The 21416-nt window shown below is 36.8% G+C and overlaps 1 protein-coding gene across 1 annotated transcript; it reads right to left on the minus strand.

The window, feature by feature from the left end:
* Positions 1-95: 95 nt before the first annotated feature.
* On the minus strand, positions 96-18703 carry ezh2 (enhancer of zeste 2 polycomb repressive complex 2 subunit). Its single transcript, XM_056450581.1, has 20 exons — positions 18344-18703; positions 15351-15474; positions 15014-15142; positions 14743-14862; positions 14536-14656; positions 14142-14318; positions 13058-13160; positions 12796-12959; positions 12588-12685; positions 12144-12381; positions 8706-8875; positions 8490-8584; positions 8359-8399; positions 8147-8272; positions 5821-5999; positions 5602-5697; positions 3783-3864; positions 3620-3700; positions 3452-3536; positions 96-1216 (listed from the first exon to the last, which is right to left on the minus strand). Exons 2-20 carry the CDS (start codon positions 15465-15467, stop codon positions 1156-1158), a joined length of 2283 nt encoding a protein of 760 aa, XP_056306556.1. The 5' UTR covers positions 15468-15474; positions 18344-18703; the 3' UTR covers positions 96-1155.
* Between the last annotated feature and the right edge of the window lie 2713 nt (positions 18704-21416).

Below are 21416 nucleotides of genomic sequence, written 5' to 3' on the forward strand. Positions count from 1 at the left end.
TGAAATATAGCAGATTTTCTTTTCTTCTTCTGAAACAAAAGTCCTTGTAGAATCATGACATAAACCAACAAATGAATATGTGGAACAGTACAGCAGACAGTTATGTTCAATGTTTATTTTATCACGTTAAACAAGTCCCTGTAAACAATCGAACAGCACCTTGTAATTGGAGGCAACAACATGGGAGATGGAGTGGTCAAAAACCCTTATAAACAAATGGAGCAACAGACTAAGTGAAGCAAAACAAAGAATCTAGTGCCTAATTAAGAACTCCCTAATACTCACTGACAAATCACAGCAACTGATAGCCATCAATAAATTAGAACACTCATAAAATAAATAGGGAGTCTGGAGTCAAGCCTGGTATTATTGCTTTGATTTGACAGTATCCCCTGTTCAGGAAAAAAAAAAGGATTGTTTTTTCTTTTACGTGAGCAGGTAGAAGAACAGCACCTTGAGTCAATCGCTTTACATTTAGCAACTGTCAGGATAAACCTTACAAAACAGTGAGGAATGAAGAGTCACCTGGTTCCAACACCACATGAAAGCGCTGTTCATGCAGACAACAATTAGAGTACATCATTTTAGGAAAATGTCTAAATCAAAGAGACTATCAAACAAGGCACTGCAATATGATACTGATTTGACCTTCCGGTTGTCATTACTGTGCATTGGCACCAGAAAACATGTTTCTTGAGACACTCGCATGCAAAGCAGTGACGGTGGCTTTGGTTTCCACGAAGAACAGAGCTGGGGGTTGTGTGATTATAAATACGCTTGTCTTTTTTGTAATACAAACATACAGCCGGTTTAAATGTGAAATTTGGTCCAACAATTTAGAGGAAACTGTCAAAATAACTTAAAGGAGGAAAAAATAAAATACAATCCAGATACAAAACAATGGCCCGTTACAAAATGGCTCTACTGTAAACAGAATGTTCAAGTTACTATCAGAAAGTGTATCCCAGAGTAAGCCTGTTGGTCACGTGTGTAAAAAAAAAAAACGTAAAAAAAGGAAGTCTTCAAAATATCACTGTTAAAATCTTCTCAAATAGATGCCCTTGTCCTATAAAACGGTATCTAAACTGTATTGGAAATGCATGTGGAGAGAATTCCTGATGTGTGTAAGGCATTTGTTCAGAGAGGTAGATGGCTTCATGGAATTTCCATTTCTCGTTCAATACCTACATATTTCAGAGCATCCGCTTGACTGTATCTGAAAGAGATAAACACATGAGGTTAGATTGATCAGATGCTTCTCACAAACTGTTAAGGTCTCTGCACACTGAAGTCTAAAATTAATACGAGTTTTCTTCATATTTATATGCAAAACAGTTACCACATAAACAAACCTTTCAAACAGAGTCTGATGCATATTAGTTAATCCATTACGAAAAAACTAAACATTTCAAACACAAAACGAGTCAGTTTAAGCAGTGATGCTTTGTTCTGCTCTCCAAAGTAGAAAAAGAAGGAGGAATAGGCTGCATGTTTTGCTCATTTAATACAGCATAGAGAGGAAGGAGGATGCTCATTATCAGAGCTGCACTGGACTGTCCCAAAATGCCAAGGTTATTTCAGGATATCAGTGGAATTTTGATACACTGCTTGTGATACTTCACACATTCACATGCGTGAACAAATCTTGAACAGAGACTGGCAGGATCTATACACATAATAGATGGCGGCCGCATTGACGTGTTGAAGCAACGGAATGAAAGCGAACCAATTATAATGTCTATGAGCAGTACGTCAAATGTATGGACGGACACACACACACACACACACACACACACACACACACACCAAAACAACAATAGGGGAGAGATGTGACAGTCACTGAATCCAGCATATAGGAGCTCTCAACTGTCCGACACAATCGGTTTTATTTTATGCACTTTGAATTAGAATTTTTCATCTGTAAATTTCAGTGTGCAATAACCTTTACGTTACCAAAAAAGGAGCATATATGATTGATATATTAATTACTTTATGTTGACAACCACATGGCTGGATAAGAACATAGGGCATAATGTGAACTCCGCTTTCAAAGGAGATGAATCCACTGCATCAAGGCATCTTGTGGAATACAGCCTAATCGACTGTACACTCTGTGATTGTACAGTTGTTCATTAAAGTACACTTTTACACATCGTCAGCTTGCCGTGAAGGTGACGCCGTCAGTCTCCGTGTATTTCAGTTACACAAGATTAACACATGAATGAACATTGTGATTTTCAATTAACCGTCCAGCACCAATTCCAATCTCGATTCGACCCGACACAACCTTAATCCCACATTTCTATAATTCAGCCAATGATATTTTCAAGTTCAGGAGTGAAGCATGAAGGTGGTCACGCAAGTCTTTACATTGTTTTATATACGTTGCTCCGCAACATGGACACATCCTAATGGTATTGAAAGTGTCTCATACTGTATTTATAAGGTATAATTCACCCAAAAATGATCAGATCGCATTTTAGAGAATTATGACAAGTATTTGATTTTTTTTTTTTCTTTCATAGCAAACGCAGAGTGTTGTAGGTGTGAATAAATGTTTAACAGTGTCAGTAGAATTACTCTAGCTTATATAAAGGTAAATATAATGCAGAAAGGAATCTGATATTGACAAGTCTCATTTTTTTCTGATGTTGTCAATGACAGACCGCAAGCACATCTCAAACTAAATAATTCAACTTTATGAATATTTGTATTCTGATGTAAACACTTTATTGTGAATTAACAACCAGGACAAATTTAGTCTATTCAAGTCCACCATTCTAAGTCTAAACAAAATTTAGCATTTGAACCAACAGCAGACCAACACATAAGCCTAATATTATTGTTTATCTTACCATATGTTTGAGAAATAATAACAGCATACTCATATTAACCTTTATCTACAGAATTGTGAGAAAAATCGTGATTCTCATTTTAGCCAGAATCGTGCGGTCTTAATTAGAATGTTTGTTGAAACAGAAATTTATACCACCTTATATAAACCACCGAATCAGTTTCAACAATAAATATGGAAATGTTATTGTATACAAACATATTATAGAATATATTACTCTTTAATACTATTTAAATGTAAATATTATTTTTAACTATTTTTACTACATTTCTTAAGCATAGACTAGTTTAATCATCCACTCACAACAATATTAATATGGTATAAAATAGCCTACAATGTTTTATTGTATTTTAATTTAGTATCTATCTCATCCAAGACATTCATCCAACATTTTCCTTGATAATTGGCTACTTTTATAATGATGTAATTAAGTTATTAACTTGGTTACTATTTGTTAGAAGTAACAATAGCTAATGACCAAGTAATGTGCCAAACATTGTACATGACTCCAAATAGCTTTATCACAATTAGCTGGGGTTTTTTTTGTTCATTAAAAGCTACTACTTCTATAATACACTTAAAAAATAAAAACTTTACCTATAATCAAAGAACAGTTCCTCTCCAGTCTGTATGGCTCTCTTCGCAAATATGCCAATCCTGTGATCCCCATTAACCATCATCACTGCAGGGGGACGGAGAGGAATAAACCATGATGTCACAGTTCACACTCTAGATCTTCTCAGCACAAGATTGTGAATGATTTACCTTTTGCATAGCAGTTGGGGTTCACCGAGTGGTTGGCGAATCTGATCTTGTTTCCTTTCCTTGTCGCATCAACAACAAAGTCTGTGTGGAGAAAAAGGTAGGAGGTTGTCAGCTGGTGAGGGGCACGTGAACAGTCAGTGTCTGCGAGGAAGAGGTTAGCTACCGTTGTTAAGGTTGAAGAGGAAGCTGCACATGTATTTGTCATAGACTTTGCCTCTGCGGTCTGCCTCATCCTGCGAGATGATCTAGCAGGTAAAAATAGAAACATCATAGTAGAAGGAAACGCATCATTCTGTGACGATGAGAGACCACATGATGCTATTTTAAAAAGGGCATTCTTTTGTTTAGTACAATAGAAGAACACACTATATTGTGGTAAGCTTTTATTTTGTAACATTCTCTAAACAGCATCCACAATACTATCTGCAATTAAACAATACACGGAAGCCTCGTCATCTTTGCTTATGACTTGGATGCCATTATGCTAATATTTCACATTGTAACAGACATTTTGTTTAAGTAATATATGGTCTTCGATTGATATGTTTTAAGCAAGTGTTTTATTTAAATGCCTTGGTATTCTCACAGCAATGTTCATTTAAAAAGTATGAAAAAGCCTACTGACGCTTGCAAAAGATGTTAATTTGGCAGTCAAGTCACATCACGTGTAGAGCCGTGCGATTAATTAAAAACATATCGAAATTGCAATTTTAACATGTGCGATTTCTAAACATCGACTTATAGCATGATTTTCCCGCAGTATGTCTTTTGAACCAATCATAACACAGCGCGCCTAAACGGAGTGTGTGAACAGGAGACTGAATAGCCTGCGTATAGAGATGATGAGTTCAGCACAGGAGGACTTGGTACTAAAAAAAGTCAACATCTGTAGTATGGGATTACGGTATTTTGGATACAGAAAGGCTGATGTATGGCAGAACCAGGTCATTTGTAATCTGTCATATATTGCATCTAAAAGCGCGTGGAAAGCATGTGCGCGTCGCTTCCTTCAGGAATTTCAACATGCTTTGTGGTCGCTCCTTTGTCAGAGCTTGTTTACCATCAACCGTTTTCTAAGAGGATGACAACCTAACAATCCATTGCTGCAGCTCTGATACGAGAGTTTAGTGTATGGAGAGAATTAAAAAGCATTTGGTGTTCAGGTGTCTTGTGTTTGTCTGAGGTAACCCAAATGTGGATATTAGTCAGTTCTTGTTACTTGACTTGTGGTGCGGCATTCTGAAAAGTTACATTTAAAGTTTGTCTGAAAAGAGATGTTTTAAGCTGGGTGCACCTGGCATATGCGCACGTGCCACTCTCAATGTGCACGCAATCCACACACCTCCATTGGAAATAATGGACTTGTGCGTGCAAAAGACGCAATATGTGAACGGCCTGTTTCACGGCAGCGTCACAAAGAGATCTATATGATCTATGCATAACAAAAAACACATACAAAAGTACACGCAACTACTGATATTGAGTCAAGCAAAACATCAGAGCCTTAGTTGAATTTGCTCGCTCACACACACACACACGCGTTTGTTTTGCCATAAGTCTGTTCTAGAGACAATTTTACAGCTTTACTAGGCGATTTTCTAGTTTCTGTTCTGGATCTTTATCAAAGACCTGTAACATGCCTCTAATTATTTTTCTTTTGAAGTAGGTTTCAGATTTATACTGTAAACAGATTCAGTCTGTCACAAATTCATGATTAAAATCAAAATACTGTTCAAGAAAATCGTGATAGGGCTGTGTGATATGGGCAAAAGAGACCTAATCACATGTACATTATACGGCATCAAGTTTGTTCTTCAATTCTGCTTTAAATGTTATTATCTTTAGACAGAATTAATCCCTTTTATACGAGACGGAGCTTTGTTTGTATATGTATAAGATATACAAAATTACAGATAAATTACACACCAAAGGAAAGTATGACAACTCTATGACTTGCGGGGAAAAAATAAATAAAAGCTCACCTCCCCGCAGTACTCTGAGATGAACTCATTCTTCTGAACCGGCTCTTTGATGAAGATTCCCCACCCGGCCACATCAGATGGAGCCAGCAGCAAATGCTTCAAAAACAAAGAAACGGCATAAATAACTCAGACGTGTGACAGCGACAGACTATTAACTTCTTGTTTTGGTTTGTGGAAAGTGACATGCATCATCATGTATGTGTCAGAATGAAAAGGTACCTTCTTTGCTCCTCTTTGGATGCTACAGTTCTTGCAGGAGACGTTTTTACTGTCCCAGTGTTCAGCTGCCCCACAGGTGAGGCATAGGTCAGGGTCACACTCTCGTACAGCCAGGTAACACGGACACTGCTTGGTGTTACACTGGGCCTTACAGCGGCAACCTGGAAACCGGTTCTGACCTGCACAGACAGAGAAAATCAAATTAAAAACAGCTCCTGGTTTCAAACTATATTGTTTATTTATTTAATAATCATAACTTTTATAAATGAAAACACTGCATGCATAATACCTTCACTGCAGCTATTAAATTAAAACCAAGCTCTGTGAGGAAACGTCCAAAAAAAAAAAACCCCAACTGATTCAAATATGGGTCAAAATGAAATGCTTCCAACTTGCCGTCACGTTTAGAGAATATACACATTAATTGCATAGTCGTTCCTCTTTTCAGGCCAAACTACAGATTGTTATCCAGTGTTTGGTGTAAACTAGGTGTCACAATATTTCATGCGTAAGCTAGCTGGCTGGTGTTGATCTGTGTATGAAACTGTTATAGCTGACTGTGAGGTGGCGTCTGAACTAGAGCTGTAATCGGGCCATTAAAGTTAGGTCCGACAAGGCCCGAGCCCGACAAGTACATATTGACTGACAGCTTTTAAAAAGCCTGAAATGGTTTATAGCCTGACATTATTTAAATGTGCACATGCACACAGCTCTTCTGCCTTTTTTCATGAATGACTCGTTCTTGTGGAAATGTTACTTATTCAGAACATAGGCTATAGGCCACTTGGAAGTTGTAACAAAAATAAAGTAAGTCCCCTGTAACATCTTAACATCTCAGCATTCTAAATAGGCCTGGGTACATACACTTAGCCTTTAAATTGGCCAACACACCAATAAAAAGAAGTCTTTCTTAACAAATTAAATTAAAATAAATGATGACGGGTATTAGGCAATAATGAAATTAAGATAAAGGCTCTGTGGAATTTGTTTTGCCACTTCACAATCTGCATTAATGTGACGGTGAAGCTGAATAATAAAAGATTAATGTTAACATTAGCCTATATACTGTCTACATTATGATTTTATGGTTTAATTTTAAGATTAAGTTAGATTACGCTGTGTGTTTTTGTGGGGGAACATCATTGAATCCACTGTAAATGGCTTTAGCGCAGTCCTGCGCTCACTGAGCATTATTGACCTGGCTAATTTAGCATGTTTTGGGTATGGGTAGGATTGTTTGTTCATCTTCCACTGGTCAAAAACATTCAATTCATCTTCCCTGTCAGCTCGCTGTACATTGCTATTTAGTGCTCTACCATAATACGCAGCGTATGAGCGCCCGCCAAAATACCTTAGCGGCTAGAATGATGGTTTTTATTGAACTAGCAGCTGGCCTGACCGCAGTCAAAATTCACCTTTGCAGGGATGGATTTTAATGTTGTAACAAATGATTTGATTAATTTCTTAATCACATGACTGTTCATTTACTGCGTAAACCCAAGCCCGCTCATGAAATGAGTTCATCGCTTGGATGAACTTATTTTCATCCAATGAGTCAAAGAAAACAAAATCATCTCTTCCTAATTAACTGGCACCAAATATCAAAAGTAAAAATGGAATTTATTGAGGTAGAAGAAGCTGCGTGAGTCTTTTCTTCATTTAATAAATGACTTGCGCCTCAGAAGATAATGGTGACACGTAGTGTATGCGTGGTGGCGTATGAAGGCATCAGCACAGACGGTTCTGGAGGTAATAATGTAATAACACTATAATAAAATGGTTACGGCATTTTAGAATGATCAAAACAATATTTCAGATGTTTTATAATGTGCTCAGCCTGATGTTTTGTCCATTCACATTTTTATTATCACATGGATCTCTTATAACAGTTTATAACAGAAGTTTATGCATGTCTTGTCGAATTTTTCTTAACAAATAAAAGGTTTATCCTACTTAGTTATGTGCATGTTTTTATGTGCATTTTCAAAATTGATGTGCATCTTGGTGTTTTCATTAACTGTTTTATTATCCGCATATTTAAAATATTTATAAAAATAGATGGATGGAAACGTACCTACTGACATCTGCACTAGGCATAAAAACAAAGGCGGAAAAAGTACATGCTTGATGTTTCTGTAATTCAAAACGCTAAAAAACAAATATTTATTGGCATCTTAAGACATTCAAAGTTTGCCACAGGTTTCATGTGAGGGTTGGGTGGGGTAGAACCAAATAATAAGCCTTTTTTACAGAATAAAAGCACATAATCCCTATGGACCAATACCAGTGTGTGTGTGTGTGTGTGTGTGTGGTTATATACACTCACATTCTGAGCTACACTGGCAGAACTTCTCACAGAAGTTTTGGGCTGTGACACAAGGGCAAGAACTGTCACATGGCTGGCGCGGGTGATCACATGGCTGGTAGTTGTACACATGATTAGAGGAGCCATCTACAAACAGACATTTCACAGTTTATTAAATAAAAAAAAGAGTGAGTGCACTTTTAAAGTACAAGCTGGGTTGTATAAACACAAACCTTTCTTTAGTTGAATTTTTCGACAATGTGTGGCCCACAATCTAGAAGAACGCAAGAAAGAAAAGAGAAATGCACCAATAATATTCGAAGCCGTTTAAATGAAAATGTAAAGAAGAATAAAGATCACATACCTGTGTTTCCTCTTCTTCTTCCTTTGAGGAGTGTTTTCATCTACTGCAGGTGCTCGTGCAATGATGCTAGATTCTTTTACCCTGAATTCATAAACCTGACAAATATCAAAACAAGAAAATGACTGTTTATGCTAATGTGTAAACACCAGCTTCACATAATAATTAGACCACAATTAGCAATAAATAGCAAAAACTCTTCCACTCAGGTGCATTTACCTGTCTACAGGTCTTTGTGCCTATGAGTCTGGCTATAGCACAGAAGTTGTCGTAGTAAGTGCCGATGAGCACTCTGAAGAGAGATGCCTCCGCACCGCTCCAGTCCACATTCTCAGGAGGCTCTGAGCTCAACTTCAGCTTTACTGGAGTCTGACAGCGAGAGTTTGCTTCTGCACAAAAAGAGGTTGAACTGAAACACAGAATCTCAGACAAAACAGCAGCTGTGGCATTATTAATTGCAGTGCCTATGGAAATTTATTATACCCCTTTGAAATAATTACTTTATTTGTCGTATAGCCTAATATCAAATCACTGCCCAAATAATTTTCACAGCCTTTGAAATGTTTTTGTAGTCTTCTCCTAACTTGTGCCTTTCAAAATACCTTAAGTTATAGAAAGCAAGGTGTGATGTGAGAAAAGGTATAGGTTTTCACAGGGTATGGGAGGATTTCTATAGGCAAGTTCTGATTTCTAATCAAAGTTGCAAACGGTCTTGTTATTTTTGAGAGAGAGAGAGAGAGAGAGAGAGATAGATAGAGATAGATAGAGAGAGATAGAGAGAGATAGAGAGAGATAGAGATAGAGAGATAGAGAGATAGATAGATAGATAGATAGATAGATAGATAGATAGATAGATAGATAGATAGATAGATAGATAGATAGATAGATAGATAGATAGATAGATAGATAGATAGATAGATAGATAGATAGATAGATAGATAGATAGATCATGCCTAATGTCAATCTAAGCTACATATAAGCGAAGTATTTCCCTTTTAAAGAGAGGTTCAGCAGCCTTTGACTACATTTGTTCTGTCTTTTGATCCACTACTATATTACAATTTCATTTGGTATTTTCATTTTCGGACCAGAGTAGAAATGTGCACATTCCACACAAATTATGAAGCTGAGCAGTTTGCTTTTGTCACATGACTTGTGGTGCGCTCATGCCATTCTGATAAGTTTCGATGTTTTCAACTAGGTATGCTAGGAAATCGTGTCATGTCACTCCCAATACGCTAGCCACACGCGTCCATTGAAAAATAATGAACTTGTGGGAACAGAAGACACAAGTAAACGCCCCTTTACGTGCAGTGTGCAAGAGATGTCAGTTGATAGCCTCAGCCATAGTTAATCCAGTGTGCGGGCATATTAGCCTCGGTGTACAAGCTCAGCACTTTGTACTAGGGTGCAGTCGCATAACTTTGCTTTTCTGCGCAAAACAAAACTTCTGCAACTAAACGGTGTTGAGCAGACTTTACAATCCATAAACCATGAGGACTTAAAAGCACAGTTAATAGTGAAAATGCATCCCTATTTGCAGCACATCAAGGATAAAAGTGATAGTTTATTTCACAGTTGGGTCTATTCAAAATAGGTATGGGTTTGCCATGATTTGGAAAATTCAAGGTTTTAAAACCACTAAACTTATGTTATACCATTCCTACGGTATACGTAATTAGCTTATTTATTTGTTTTTATGGGTAGTTTTTTTAGGGCAACAGTATGTCTAGCTTAAAAGGACCCTCCACACCAAAAATTAATGGTCAGCCCACGATTCTGGAAACAAATCATTTATGTACCAACATCCAAGCATTCTATAGACCTGAACAGTCTTTGGAACTTGTGGAGCTGCGCGTCGATGGATTTTCTCTTTAGTAGACTTTCAGCAGTGAAAATTAAACCTCACCAAACTGAACTAAATTGAACTTCAACTCTGAAAACTGGCCTCACACCATTTCAATCTACTAGAATTTTTATGCTAACATGCTTTGACACAATCTACATTGTAAAAGCACTGTAGAAATAAAGATGAATTGAACAGTGTCATGGCTTTCTTTATATACAAAGAAAAGATAGATATCCAAAGATGCTTTTTCAAGTTGTGCCAAGACGCCTTAAAAAAAAAACTGTGTTTTTTAGACTAAAGAACATAGCAGAAGTCTATGATTTATCTAAATTATTAAGCCTGACATGTTTACTGTTCCAAAATATTTTAAATGTTTCTTAAAATAATATCCATCCTGTTCAATGGTCATAAATAGTTGTTGTTTTCTAGCCAGACATTTTTAAAAAAAATGATATTTTATAAGCAGTAATCATAATAGTGTGATACTTTTATCCAAGATTATCATACCATCAAAATCTTACACCATCCCATGCCTAATAAAAACAAAATAATGGCCCATTTCCACAGAGTGGTACGGTATGCTTTTATGGCCGTTTCCACTGTCAAAAGGCATACCAAACTGAACCATTTTTTCGGCACCCTTTCGAAAGGGTACCAAACACGAGAAAGGGTACCAAAAGGCAGAGCTAGATGCGCAGCTGAACGCTATTGATTTACAGAGATGTCATTCGCTTAAGCAACAAGCCAGAATGAAAACAAAAGACCCGCCATGTTTTAAAATACACAGCCGAGAGATTACAGTGGAATTATATATACATATAATAACGAGCCATGGTCGACCGGGGCTCACACAAACCTTGTCGTCATCTTGATGAACAGTCACAAAGCCAAAAAGAAGAGCAGACTTAACGCGAGCGGTTTTGCGTTCTTGCTTGCGCTCGCGCGTCTATATCTAAAATAACAAACTTCTTGAGCAGATAATAATAACGTGCGCTTGATTAATGACGTGTTTTTTTTAACCCCAATCTTGTCAGAAACTGACAAACGCGAGAGTGACACGCAAAGAAAAAAGGAGAACATTATTTTTTTCAGCAAACGTGAACAAACTGCCATGTTTAACTATTATCATCACCTTTTGTACTATTATGAACTCGGAATGACGGAATTATTTTCTAACAAGAGGCTACACGTGCTGCGAAAGATTAAAGACACATTTAATCATGAGAGGTTTGCACTGACTGTGGGATATATTTCGTGAGGTTTTTAAACCCAAATAAGGACTAAATGTATGCTGTGTGTAGTTTCTGTAATTGGTAATATATTGGAGACTGTTAGGGGCTGTATGTGCTTATATATGTTGCACTTATTTATTTATTATTATTACAGATGTTACAGTAGGCTATTTCGCACCGTCATTGATCTGCAGTTATAATCAACTCATGTTCATAGAAAAGTTAGAAATGAACATGTATACAGAAGCATTTATGTGTTATCTGTTTTGTGAGAAGTGCTTCTCATATGTATGCGACCCATACAGCTTTACTAAAGACATTTTCTTGAGCGAAAATGACGTGGACTGAAACTCTCTGTCTTACACCACGCCCACAAAAAGGGTACCCTTGGTAGTGGAAACGCAAGCCTGATAAAGGTGAACCGTACCGACCCGAACCGTAGTTCAGTCAGTGGAAACGGGCCATAACTTATCCAGTTTTTGTGCGACACCACAAACTATTCATAAAAACAGCTGTCAGTGGGTTGTTTTTTTTGGGAGAGTCGTGAAAATAATATTTCAGCCCTTCAAACTCTACCTGAGGAGCTGGTGGTCTCATCCTTTTTATCATCATCGTCTTTATCATTGCTGTCGTTTCCATCTGCTCCACCCTCCCGGTCGCTGTCTGTGTCTTTAGTCTCAGAGTTGACCGTCGGGGTGCTGGGTCTGCTGTTGCTGTTCGGGAGTCTTCCTCTGCGTCGGCCTGTGCTGCGCTTTGAAGGGGTCTTGGCACGTTCAGCAACTACACCTGCTGGGTATTCCCCAACCAGTCCATCCTGAGGAGATACACGTGCCAATGTTAACCAAAGTAAGACACATGCAGTACTTGAAAATGTTTGTGTGTTACATCTGTGCCCAAACACATTCACACTGGATTAAAAATAAATGAAAAAAAATCCTAAATTACACACATTTCATAAACCCTACAAGGTTGTATTCGTTTTATATTGAGTGGGGGTGGGAAAGGAGGTAATGAACTTGCCTGAACCATATACATGTAGCAATAAATGCCACAAGGTTTGCCGTCGACCACATTCTCCATGTTCTTCCGCTTGTATGTGTTTGGAGTTGCATGAAAAGCTGTAAATCAAAAGAGGAAAGCTTCCTTTAAAAATGCAATCTTTGCACAGGAAAACGACTAAGCTGATTTTAAAAGTTCAAGGCCAGCAGTTTGTGGAATCTTTGCTTACGGTGAAGGAAGCAATCGTATTTGAAGCAACGCCTGCAGAAGAGGGTATGGAAGGAGTGCAGACTCTGCTCTCTTTGCACTGATTTGGCATTTGGTCCATCAATGTTGGGGGTGCATTCAGGAGGAAGAGCCCCTGGGAGCTGCTGCTCAGTGAGTTCTTTATATCTGTAAATATACACAGCAAGTCAGTTTTTAACTGATCACAGCACAAGCAAGCTTCATGTAATGTGCTATTTTAAATAAAAGAAGTCATTTCCTCATACTTTTCTTTGAGTTCTTCAGTTGAGCCTTTGTCAGGAAACATCGAAGATATGGCTTCAAAGATTTTATCAGAGGGAAACTTTTTTGATCCATCGTTGTTGTGACCTGTTGCATAAGATAAGTTTGTATGAATGAAAGTATGTACATGAAGCATCAATGGTATAATGAGAGGTTGTAACATGCAAAAGGTTGTAACCAAAAAAAAAAAGCATGTTCACTGTCAAGTCTGACTTTTCTTAGACAAAAGTCTCGTCACTTAACAGATATATTGTACAGTATAGAATATAAAAGTCATGGTGCAGTGGAAAAAGAATTAATATTGTGTATGACTCTTATGAGCTTGGGGGACTGCATCCATACTTCTCTGCAATTACTCAAATAACTTAAAGTCATCTTTAATGGCAAAGAAAGCATTCTTGCAGGACTCCCAGAGTTCATCGAGATTATTTAGAATCATCTTCAACGCCTCCATCTTACCCCAGATATGCTCAATAATGTTCATGTCTGGTGGCTGGGCTGGCCAATCCTGGAGCTCCTTGACCTTCTTTGCTTTAAAGAACTTTGATGTGGAGGCTGAAGTATGAAAAGGAGCATTATCCTGCTGAAGAATTTGCCCTCTCCTCTGGTCTGTAATGTAATGGGCAGCACAAAGGTCTTGATACCTCAGACTGTTGATGTTGCCATCCACTCTGCAAATCTCTAGCATGCCCCAATACTGAATGTTACCCCGAACCATGATTTTCCCTTCACCAAACATGACTAATTTCTGTGAGAATCTTGGGTCCATGCAGGTTCCAATAGGTCTTCAGCAGTATTTGTTATAACTGGGATGCAGTTCAATGAACGATTCATCAGAAAAATCTACCTTCTGCCATTTTTCTAAATGATTAACTAGAAGTCAAGTTCTTATTTTTGCCCTTACAACTGGGACCGACGACAAGACTTATGTCAGGTTGTGTACACCGCAGTAAATCTTTGAGGGTTTGTGTTAAAAATAATACTATTAAAACATATAGAGCTTAACACATTTACCTTTAAATCTGCAGCAAAATTGACATTCATTAAAAATCATTTAATTTCTCTTACTCTCAGAACTCAGCTGGTCCTTGTGGTCTTCAGCATCATCTTTTCCATCACAGAGGTCCATCTTCTCAAACTTACAATCATGATGATCATCCTCCTCATCATCTTCGTCATTATCACTGTACTGATTGAGTGCATTCACCAGCTCCACAAAGATCTCGTCATTTATGAAGCCACACTCTACAAACAAAACAAAAAATTCAATACTCTTGCAAAGCAATTGAGAAAACGTTAGTTGTGCTGAATAGGCCTAATTGTAAATCAATTCATAAAAGAATGATTTCATGCCCAAAATTTTTTTATATTTACTAAGCTTGTTTTGTGGAGCACAACCATTTTCTCTTTCAAGTCTATGATAGAGAAAAATCTTACAAAGTAGAAAAAAGTCATCTCTGACCTCTATCTCCATGAACTTTTCCATCATAATTTTTAATCAGCTCTTCTATGAAGGTGCCGTCTTGATCAAGGATTTCATCACCCATGTAAGGGATGTTGTGCAATACCGTCTCATCTTCAACCTAAAACAGAATAAGATATTAAAAGCATGCATTTTGTAATTTAATACTTTGATTTCATTAAAACAATAGAAAGAGTCTGTCTTCACCATAAAATTTTGCTGGAGGGGAGACCACGAGTACATGACAGGAACAGAGGCTACAGCATTCAGTGTTTTGAGAGGAATGACTTGTCTAGAGAACTCAGAAAAGCCACTGTCAACAGTGCACTGCAAAAAGATTTAAGGACAGATCATGTCTACAGTCAAAGAAAATTATGATCCTTTCACTTTTAACACTGTGCAGCCAAAACAATATTGTATTTAACAATAAAATATTAAAGGACATAAATTAAAAAAACAGCAACGAGATTGATCTAACCTCTCTGGTTCCACGCAAGGAGCTCACAGGTGTCATAATATGAACTGGCTGTATCCGCCTCAGTTTCCATTCCTGGTTTAGGATGTCGGTGCGCTCCAATATTTTTTGTCTGTTGGAGCTGAACATGCTCTGTTCAGTAAGAAAATACATAGCAGTTACAGGACATTCTCACAATGAAAAAAAAAAAAAAGTCAACACGGTTGTTCTAATAAAACAAAAGCTTCATTTGCGTTTTACACCCACATGCAATTGGACTAATCGTGTGAAAACTAAAACATGACCAACACCAAACTCTACACAAGCAGCAGAATGTCTTCTGTACTAGCCCATGGATCACCTTGACCTCGTCTGCCCTCCTGAAGCGTTTGAGCTGCCGCAGTCGCATGTACTCAGACTTTACTCGCCTCCTCCAGCAAACAGGACCCTTCTCCGATTTCCTCCCGGTCAATCCCATGGTTTCCCTATAAACAGAGTACAGTTTTAGATTTCACTCCAGATTAATATAGAAGCATTCAACATTGAGGTTAAGTGACTACAAAAACTACAACAAATGAACATAGGACCCTAAGATTTTCATGATGGTAATGACAGAATTCCAAAATCCATCTATGAAAACTGAATTAGCCGCATAATGTAGAATGTGACTGAAGTGTAAACAAATGTATCAAATGCAGAACTGCACATCTATTCAATCTGTAGAGTCTGAGAACTGTAACAAGACCATACAAGTTTGCATGGTCTACAGATCCATGCAAATGTTAATGAACTTTCATTTACTACACACATTTTTTCCAAACATTATGCACGTGGTGACGGATATTGACTGCACGAAATTTTCATTTTGAAATAAATAGTGCAATATGAATACAAATTCACCAGATGACTTAATACCTCTATCCGGAAAGAATTTATTAGATCGATTGGAATGATTTTGCAGTGGTCTGTGCTATTTACAGTGCATTTCAGTATTTGAATGTGTTGTGATTATTTCATGCGTAACAATCTAAAAATTCAATAAAGAAAAAATACAATTGAAAATAAGCGTTTTATCATTTTTTAGAGTCTAATAGTATTGAAGTACATTAATGGATTATAAAAATTAAAATAATTCAATAAAATTTATCGTTAAAGTCAAAAACGGTACAATTTCTCAAGCTTGAATGCTTTTAAGGTCATACAAATCACAGGCATCAAAAACACATACAAAAAACGATGAATCATAATAAAAACTCAACATTGCATATCCTGCGATGTGACTACCGTGAAGGATCACATTGCAATATCGATACTGAAACAATATATTCTGCAGCCCTACACAATACCTTGATACGGTGAAACCATGATATTTTTATCCAAGGTTATCATACCGTCAGAAATTTATATCGGCCCATGCCTAGTCTCACTACAATTGACTGACCAATTCTCTTAACATTAAATATTAGATCTATTTTCTGCCTCCAAATGACTTTCATAGTCAGAGAAAACCTGGCTATGCAATTATTAGAAATGGGCTGATAAACAATATTATATTGAATCCCGATAAAATGTCAATAACAATAAGCTCTGGAATTTTTTACTCTATATTGATCTCAGAGCCAATCACACAGCAAAAATTTGCAAATGGGAATCTAAAAGTGTGTTAGTACTAGAGATGTACCAAATTTTCAGCCAAAAATGTTATGCCATTTAATGGACCCAGATTTTTAAAAAGCCACAAAAAATGAGAGGAAGCATTAACAACTTATATCGAAATATATATATATATATATATATATATATATATATATATATATATATATATATATATATATATATCCTTATCGTTCAACATGGAAAACAATTATCGAGATTGCATTTTGCCATATCACCCAGCTCTGGCAATTATGCAAGTAAAGTTTGTTTTTCACAAACAAAAATCAAATAGGTTTGGAAAAAGTGAAAGTGAGCGAATCACAGAATCTTAAGCTTTGGGTGAACTACCTTTTTAAGACTTAACTGCAGTGGTATTACAATGACAATTAATCTTTTTTACGCATGTGTAGAGATGCAAAGACGACTAATATAAAGAGGGAACAATGTCTCTCCTGAAAACTATTTTAGAAGCAACAATACCACATCCTGTCCAGAGATCTACAATGATAAAAGTTTGATATTTTAAAATATATTAAATTGACATTAAACTGTTCCTGATAAATTACGAAATAATAAAAGTATTTTCGTTAACAATGCTGGAAATTGAATAAAACATATCAGAGTGCTCAGGTCTCCTGAGTTTTGAAATATCAACAATGCTGAGAACCACAAGAGCGTAAAAGCCAGCTCTATTGCTGTGGAGATTATCTAACATGCTATGGGTATGTGGGTTGAATATGTAACCGATGGAATCTGAGCCATGAGGTGGCGTCGTGCTAGACAGTGACAAAGTGTCACTTGTAAGTTCACAGGTTTTCCCCTCCTACAAGTTTTCTCAGCAGTGCCTCAAACTCTCCTACTAAACGTAGCATCATAAAAACTGACTGAATAAAATGCTATGGGAAAATGTATGTGCTGACTTTAAGAACTTTATATAACCCAATTTAGAAGTTCTGAAATTGTATTAGTTATTTATTAATTCCCAAATCTGGGTTATCACGGGTGTAGTAGATGTGACAGGTGTATGAGCTTATTAGCGCCCCTATTGGTGTAAAACACACTGCAGAGACTGAAACAAATCATTTAACACTTTTGAAAGCACTGTTTACTCGCAAAACTTCCCCTAAAATCAGTACAACTTAGGAAGACATTTAAGAAAAGACATGGGTGAGGTAATAAAACCAATATACTAAAGGGACAGCTCAACCAAAGCAGGAAAACTATTTTACACACTTATGGTTTTCTAACATGTCTGATAATCATATAAAATTATTTTTGAGGGATACATATGGAGATGTCAAGCAGAATCCATTGTCCATTCACATTTAATTGATGTTTTTATTTTTCTTTATAATGTTACATGAGAAATGAAAATAGACAGAGGATGTCATGGCACACATCCCTTTTATTTCCTCAAAAAACTGACGCCAAGTCTAAAAACATGACGCTCAGAAAATAATACGCTTTTTCATTTTCTTCTGAATTAACGTATTCTATAAACTTCGTTACGACTTAACAGAAGAGTAAAACTTGAACCACATGATTACAAAACTGTCCCTAACCTTACCCAACAGGAGAGTGGTTTCAATTTAAAGTTAGTCGCTGACTGGTTAGCTGGGTTGAATAGACTTGACCAGAAAGTAACGTTAAGTGTGGTTTCAGAAACATCTTCTTGGTTGTCTTCTCCAATAGCCTTACCTGAAGGAGGAGATCTGTCCACATCCAAACAAACCACTTTTTCTTCAGTCTGTCGGCACCGTGTGTAAGTGAAGATGATCGGTTAACTGTGCTAGCTAACTCAGCTAGCTCGCGGTAGAGGGTCCTTTCACCTCCGCGCGTCCGCGTTACCAGTACCGGCGAGCCTCGATAAACAAAAGACAGGCGCTTAATTCGTCTTCACTTCTCCAAGTGTCTGTTTTGCCGGACGTATATCCCTCGTTTAACTGCGACAGACTGTACGCCAACTTGAAATGGATTTGAAATGAAGGTAAATGTGCAATATTTCCGTTTCTGTAAGTATTCAAACCCGCTCAGTCTGTCGTTTATACTCAGAATTCGCCGCCCACCTCGCGCACTGCAGAATCAACGAGCGCCAAACAGATGGGCCAATCAAAACGAGCCATATTCGAGCGGCTCAATGTTGCGCGTTCCGATTGGTTATATTTTATCGGGGACTGGACGAATCGGATGCGTGACTGCAGTGGGGGACATGTGAAGAAGTTCTCTTTGTTCTTGATTTTGAACGAACACAGTTTTGTAAAAGTCCAAATGCGGCGCGGAATATGATATTGCCAGTCTAACGTTACGGGTTTTTACCATTGTCATGTTTTACTTTTAGTATTTAATGTGTCTGCCATGCTGTAGAATGCAAATGTTTTAGCTTTTGTTGCTTTCTTTGAGTACATACAGAACAATAAGCGTGTAGCTAATTCTAGAGAAATCGGTTCCATATGGTCAGTAAGTCGATACAGTAAACATGTCAGTCTATTTTCGTATTGAACTGAAGGACTTCCTGTGGACTGTTTGGAGTGGGTCAACCGGTGCATTAAGTTCCACCCACAACCACCGGCGAATCTTTCAACGGGGGGCAAAGCCTCCAAACCTCCATCACAATGATGGGCAATGTGAATCATTTCCGGTAGTCGGTTCGTTCGAGCAGTTTGAAAATTGATTCAGAGAGTCATACGTCATCACATGCTTCCTTACATGACACAGAAGTGCTCATTAAGAATTAAAACGTCCCAGACAATTCATAAGCAATTTTCTCTTGCCTGGTCACTTTTATACAAGCACAACTTCTCTCCTCACAAATATTTCATTTGGAATAACCAAAATATTATATACAAAAACCAATCTATTTTTGAACGCTGGTTAGAAAAAAATATTCTGCTTGTTACTCAATTTTTTATTGCAAATGACCATATATTAAATAAGAAATATTTCTTAATCTATTCAATATCCCATCCCTCCTTAAGAATTTGCTGTTGTAGTTGATGCCATACCATCAGGAGTTATTAGATTATTCCAAGGCACCCCCTATCCCGGTGTTTCTCGACCACGTTCCTGGAGGACCACCAGCTCTACACATTATCCTTGTCTCCTCAATCAAACACACATGATTCAGATCATGAGCTCATTAGCAGAGACTCAAAGACCTAATGGGTATGGCAAAGGAGACATTCAAAACATGCAGTGTTGGCGGTCCTCCAGGAACGTGGTTGAGAAACACTGCCCTATCCTTCTGTTTTTCCTCCTTTAGACCCTTCTACTACAATGGTAGGAAAATGTTGTTTCTCACCAACCTCTTCAAGCAATTATATACACTCTTTATTTCTTAATGGAATTGTCTCAGTTCCAAATGTTACTTTTTATTGGAACTCTTTTGTTCCATATTGATTGGAAAATCATATGGTTCATCCCTAATAGCAACTTAATTACAAATAAAAGAAGTTTTATTTAGAACTATTCATCATACACATCCAGTGAATACTCTCTTAGTAAAATACAAAAAAGATATTGATACTAATTGTTTAAGCAACACCCTGAGTCCTAGTTCACTTATTTTGGCAATGCAATTGTTCTAATTTGCTTTGGAAAGATTTTCCCTTTCTGTAATTGAGAACATTGATAAAGACTTTTCCTTACTATGGGAAAATGTTTTGTTTGGTTTTGTAATTATAAAACAACCTTTACATAAAAAGAAAATATATTTGCTTAATCTTTTTTTCTCATTCATTCATTTTCTTTTCAGCGTAGTCCCTTTATTAATCAGGGGTCACCACAGCGGAATGAACTGCCAACTTCACCAGCATATGTTTTATGCTGAAATTTGTAAATTATATAATCTTTTTCTTTAATGTATGATGTAAATAACCCTTGTTTGTTTGTTTTTCTGTTGTTTTCTTTCTTCAAAATGTGTTTTTTCATCTTCTGTATAATGTACTGTGATTGTATATTCTCACTTTTTGCATAATAATAATAATAATAATAATAAAAAATGTCCCAGCTTACAATTTACCACAAAGCCAAACAACAAAAATATCCACTCTATTCTAGCGTGAGATCATCTCTTGTCCTAATGCTGTCTATTATTGGAACAGATATATATAGGTAATATTAACTGGAAAACAGTATGGTCTTTACCTCAGAAATTCCCACTGTACAATACAATCCATGAAGTGTCTTATAAACCGATACATAGGTGCCATCCTACACCATCCTTTTTTTTTTACAAAGGTTTATTTCTGAAGATTTTGATGTAAGTTGCTCCTTCTGTGGTCACCAAACTGAAGATCAGTCTTACCTGTTTTGGAATTGTGAATATAGCCCTTTTTGAGGCATGTAAACAATAACAATGGCCCTAATGTATTTCCTGTTTTACATTTTTAATTTCCATAGCTTCTGACTATTCAAAAAGTTCCACATATTGAGGATGTTATGACAGCAGTTTTAACATTAAGTTATGATTGAATTGCCTCTTATTACAGTTATGAAATAGTTTGACAACAAACAAGAAATGTTCATGTGCCAATGACATTTTGGTCTATACCAAAATTATCAGGAAAAATGTATTAGGTATATTTACAGTAGTTGTATAATTCCTGATGTTATTTTGAAATTTGAAAATGTTATTTTAGGATATAACCATCAGCTTTAACATCCAGATGTTTTTATATTTATTTAACCATATTATATTTTTGGCTAAATATTTTATACTATTAATTATATAATATTGTAAATTAATCAGATTTTTAAAAATATAAATACTGTC

The sequence above is a fragment of the Danio aesculapii genome, chromosome 24, assembly GCF_903798145.1.
Source record: "Danio aesculapii chromosome 24, fDanAes4.1, whole genome shotgun sequence".
NCBI lineage: Eukaryota > Metazoa > Chordata > Actinopteri > Cypriniformes > Danionidae > Danio > Danio aesculapii.

What these genes read in the sequence shown, in the direction of transcription:
- ezh2 (XM_056450581.1), bottom strand. Translation starts at nt 15,467, where the DNA reads ATGGGATTGACCGGGAGGAAATCGGAGAAGGGTCCTGTTTGCTGGAGG. An exon ending in AAAAGTTCATGGAGATAGAG is followed by an intron (nt 14,319 to 14,535) that starts GTCAGAGATGAC and finishes TTTTGTTTGTAG; the next exon opens with AGTGTGGCTTCATAAATGAC. An exon ending in CCCCAACTGCTATGCAAAAG is followed by an intron (nt 3,537 to 3,619) that starts GTAAATCATTCA and finishes GTCCCCCTGCAG; the next exon opens with TGATGATGGTTAATGGGGAT.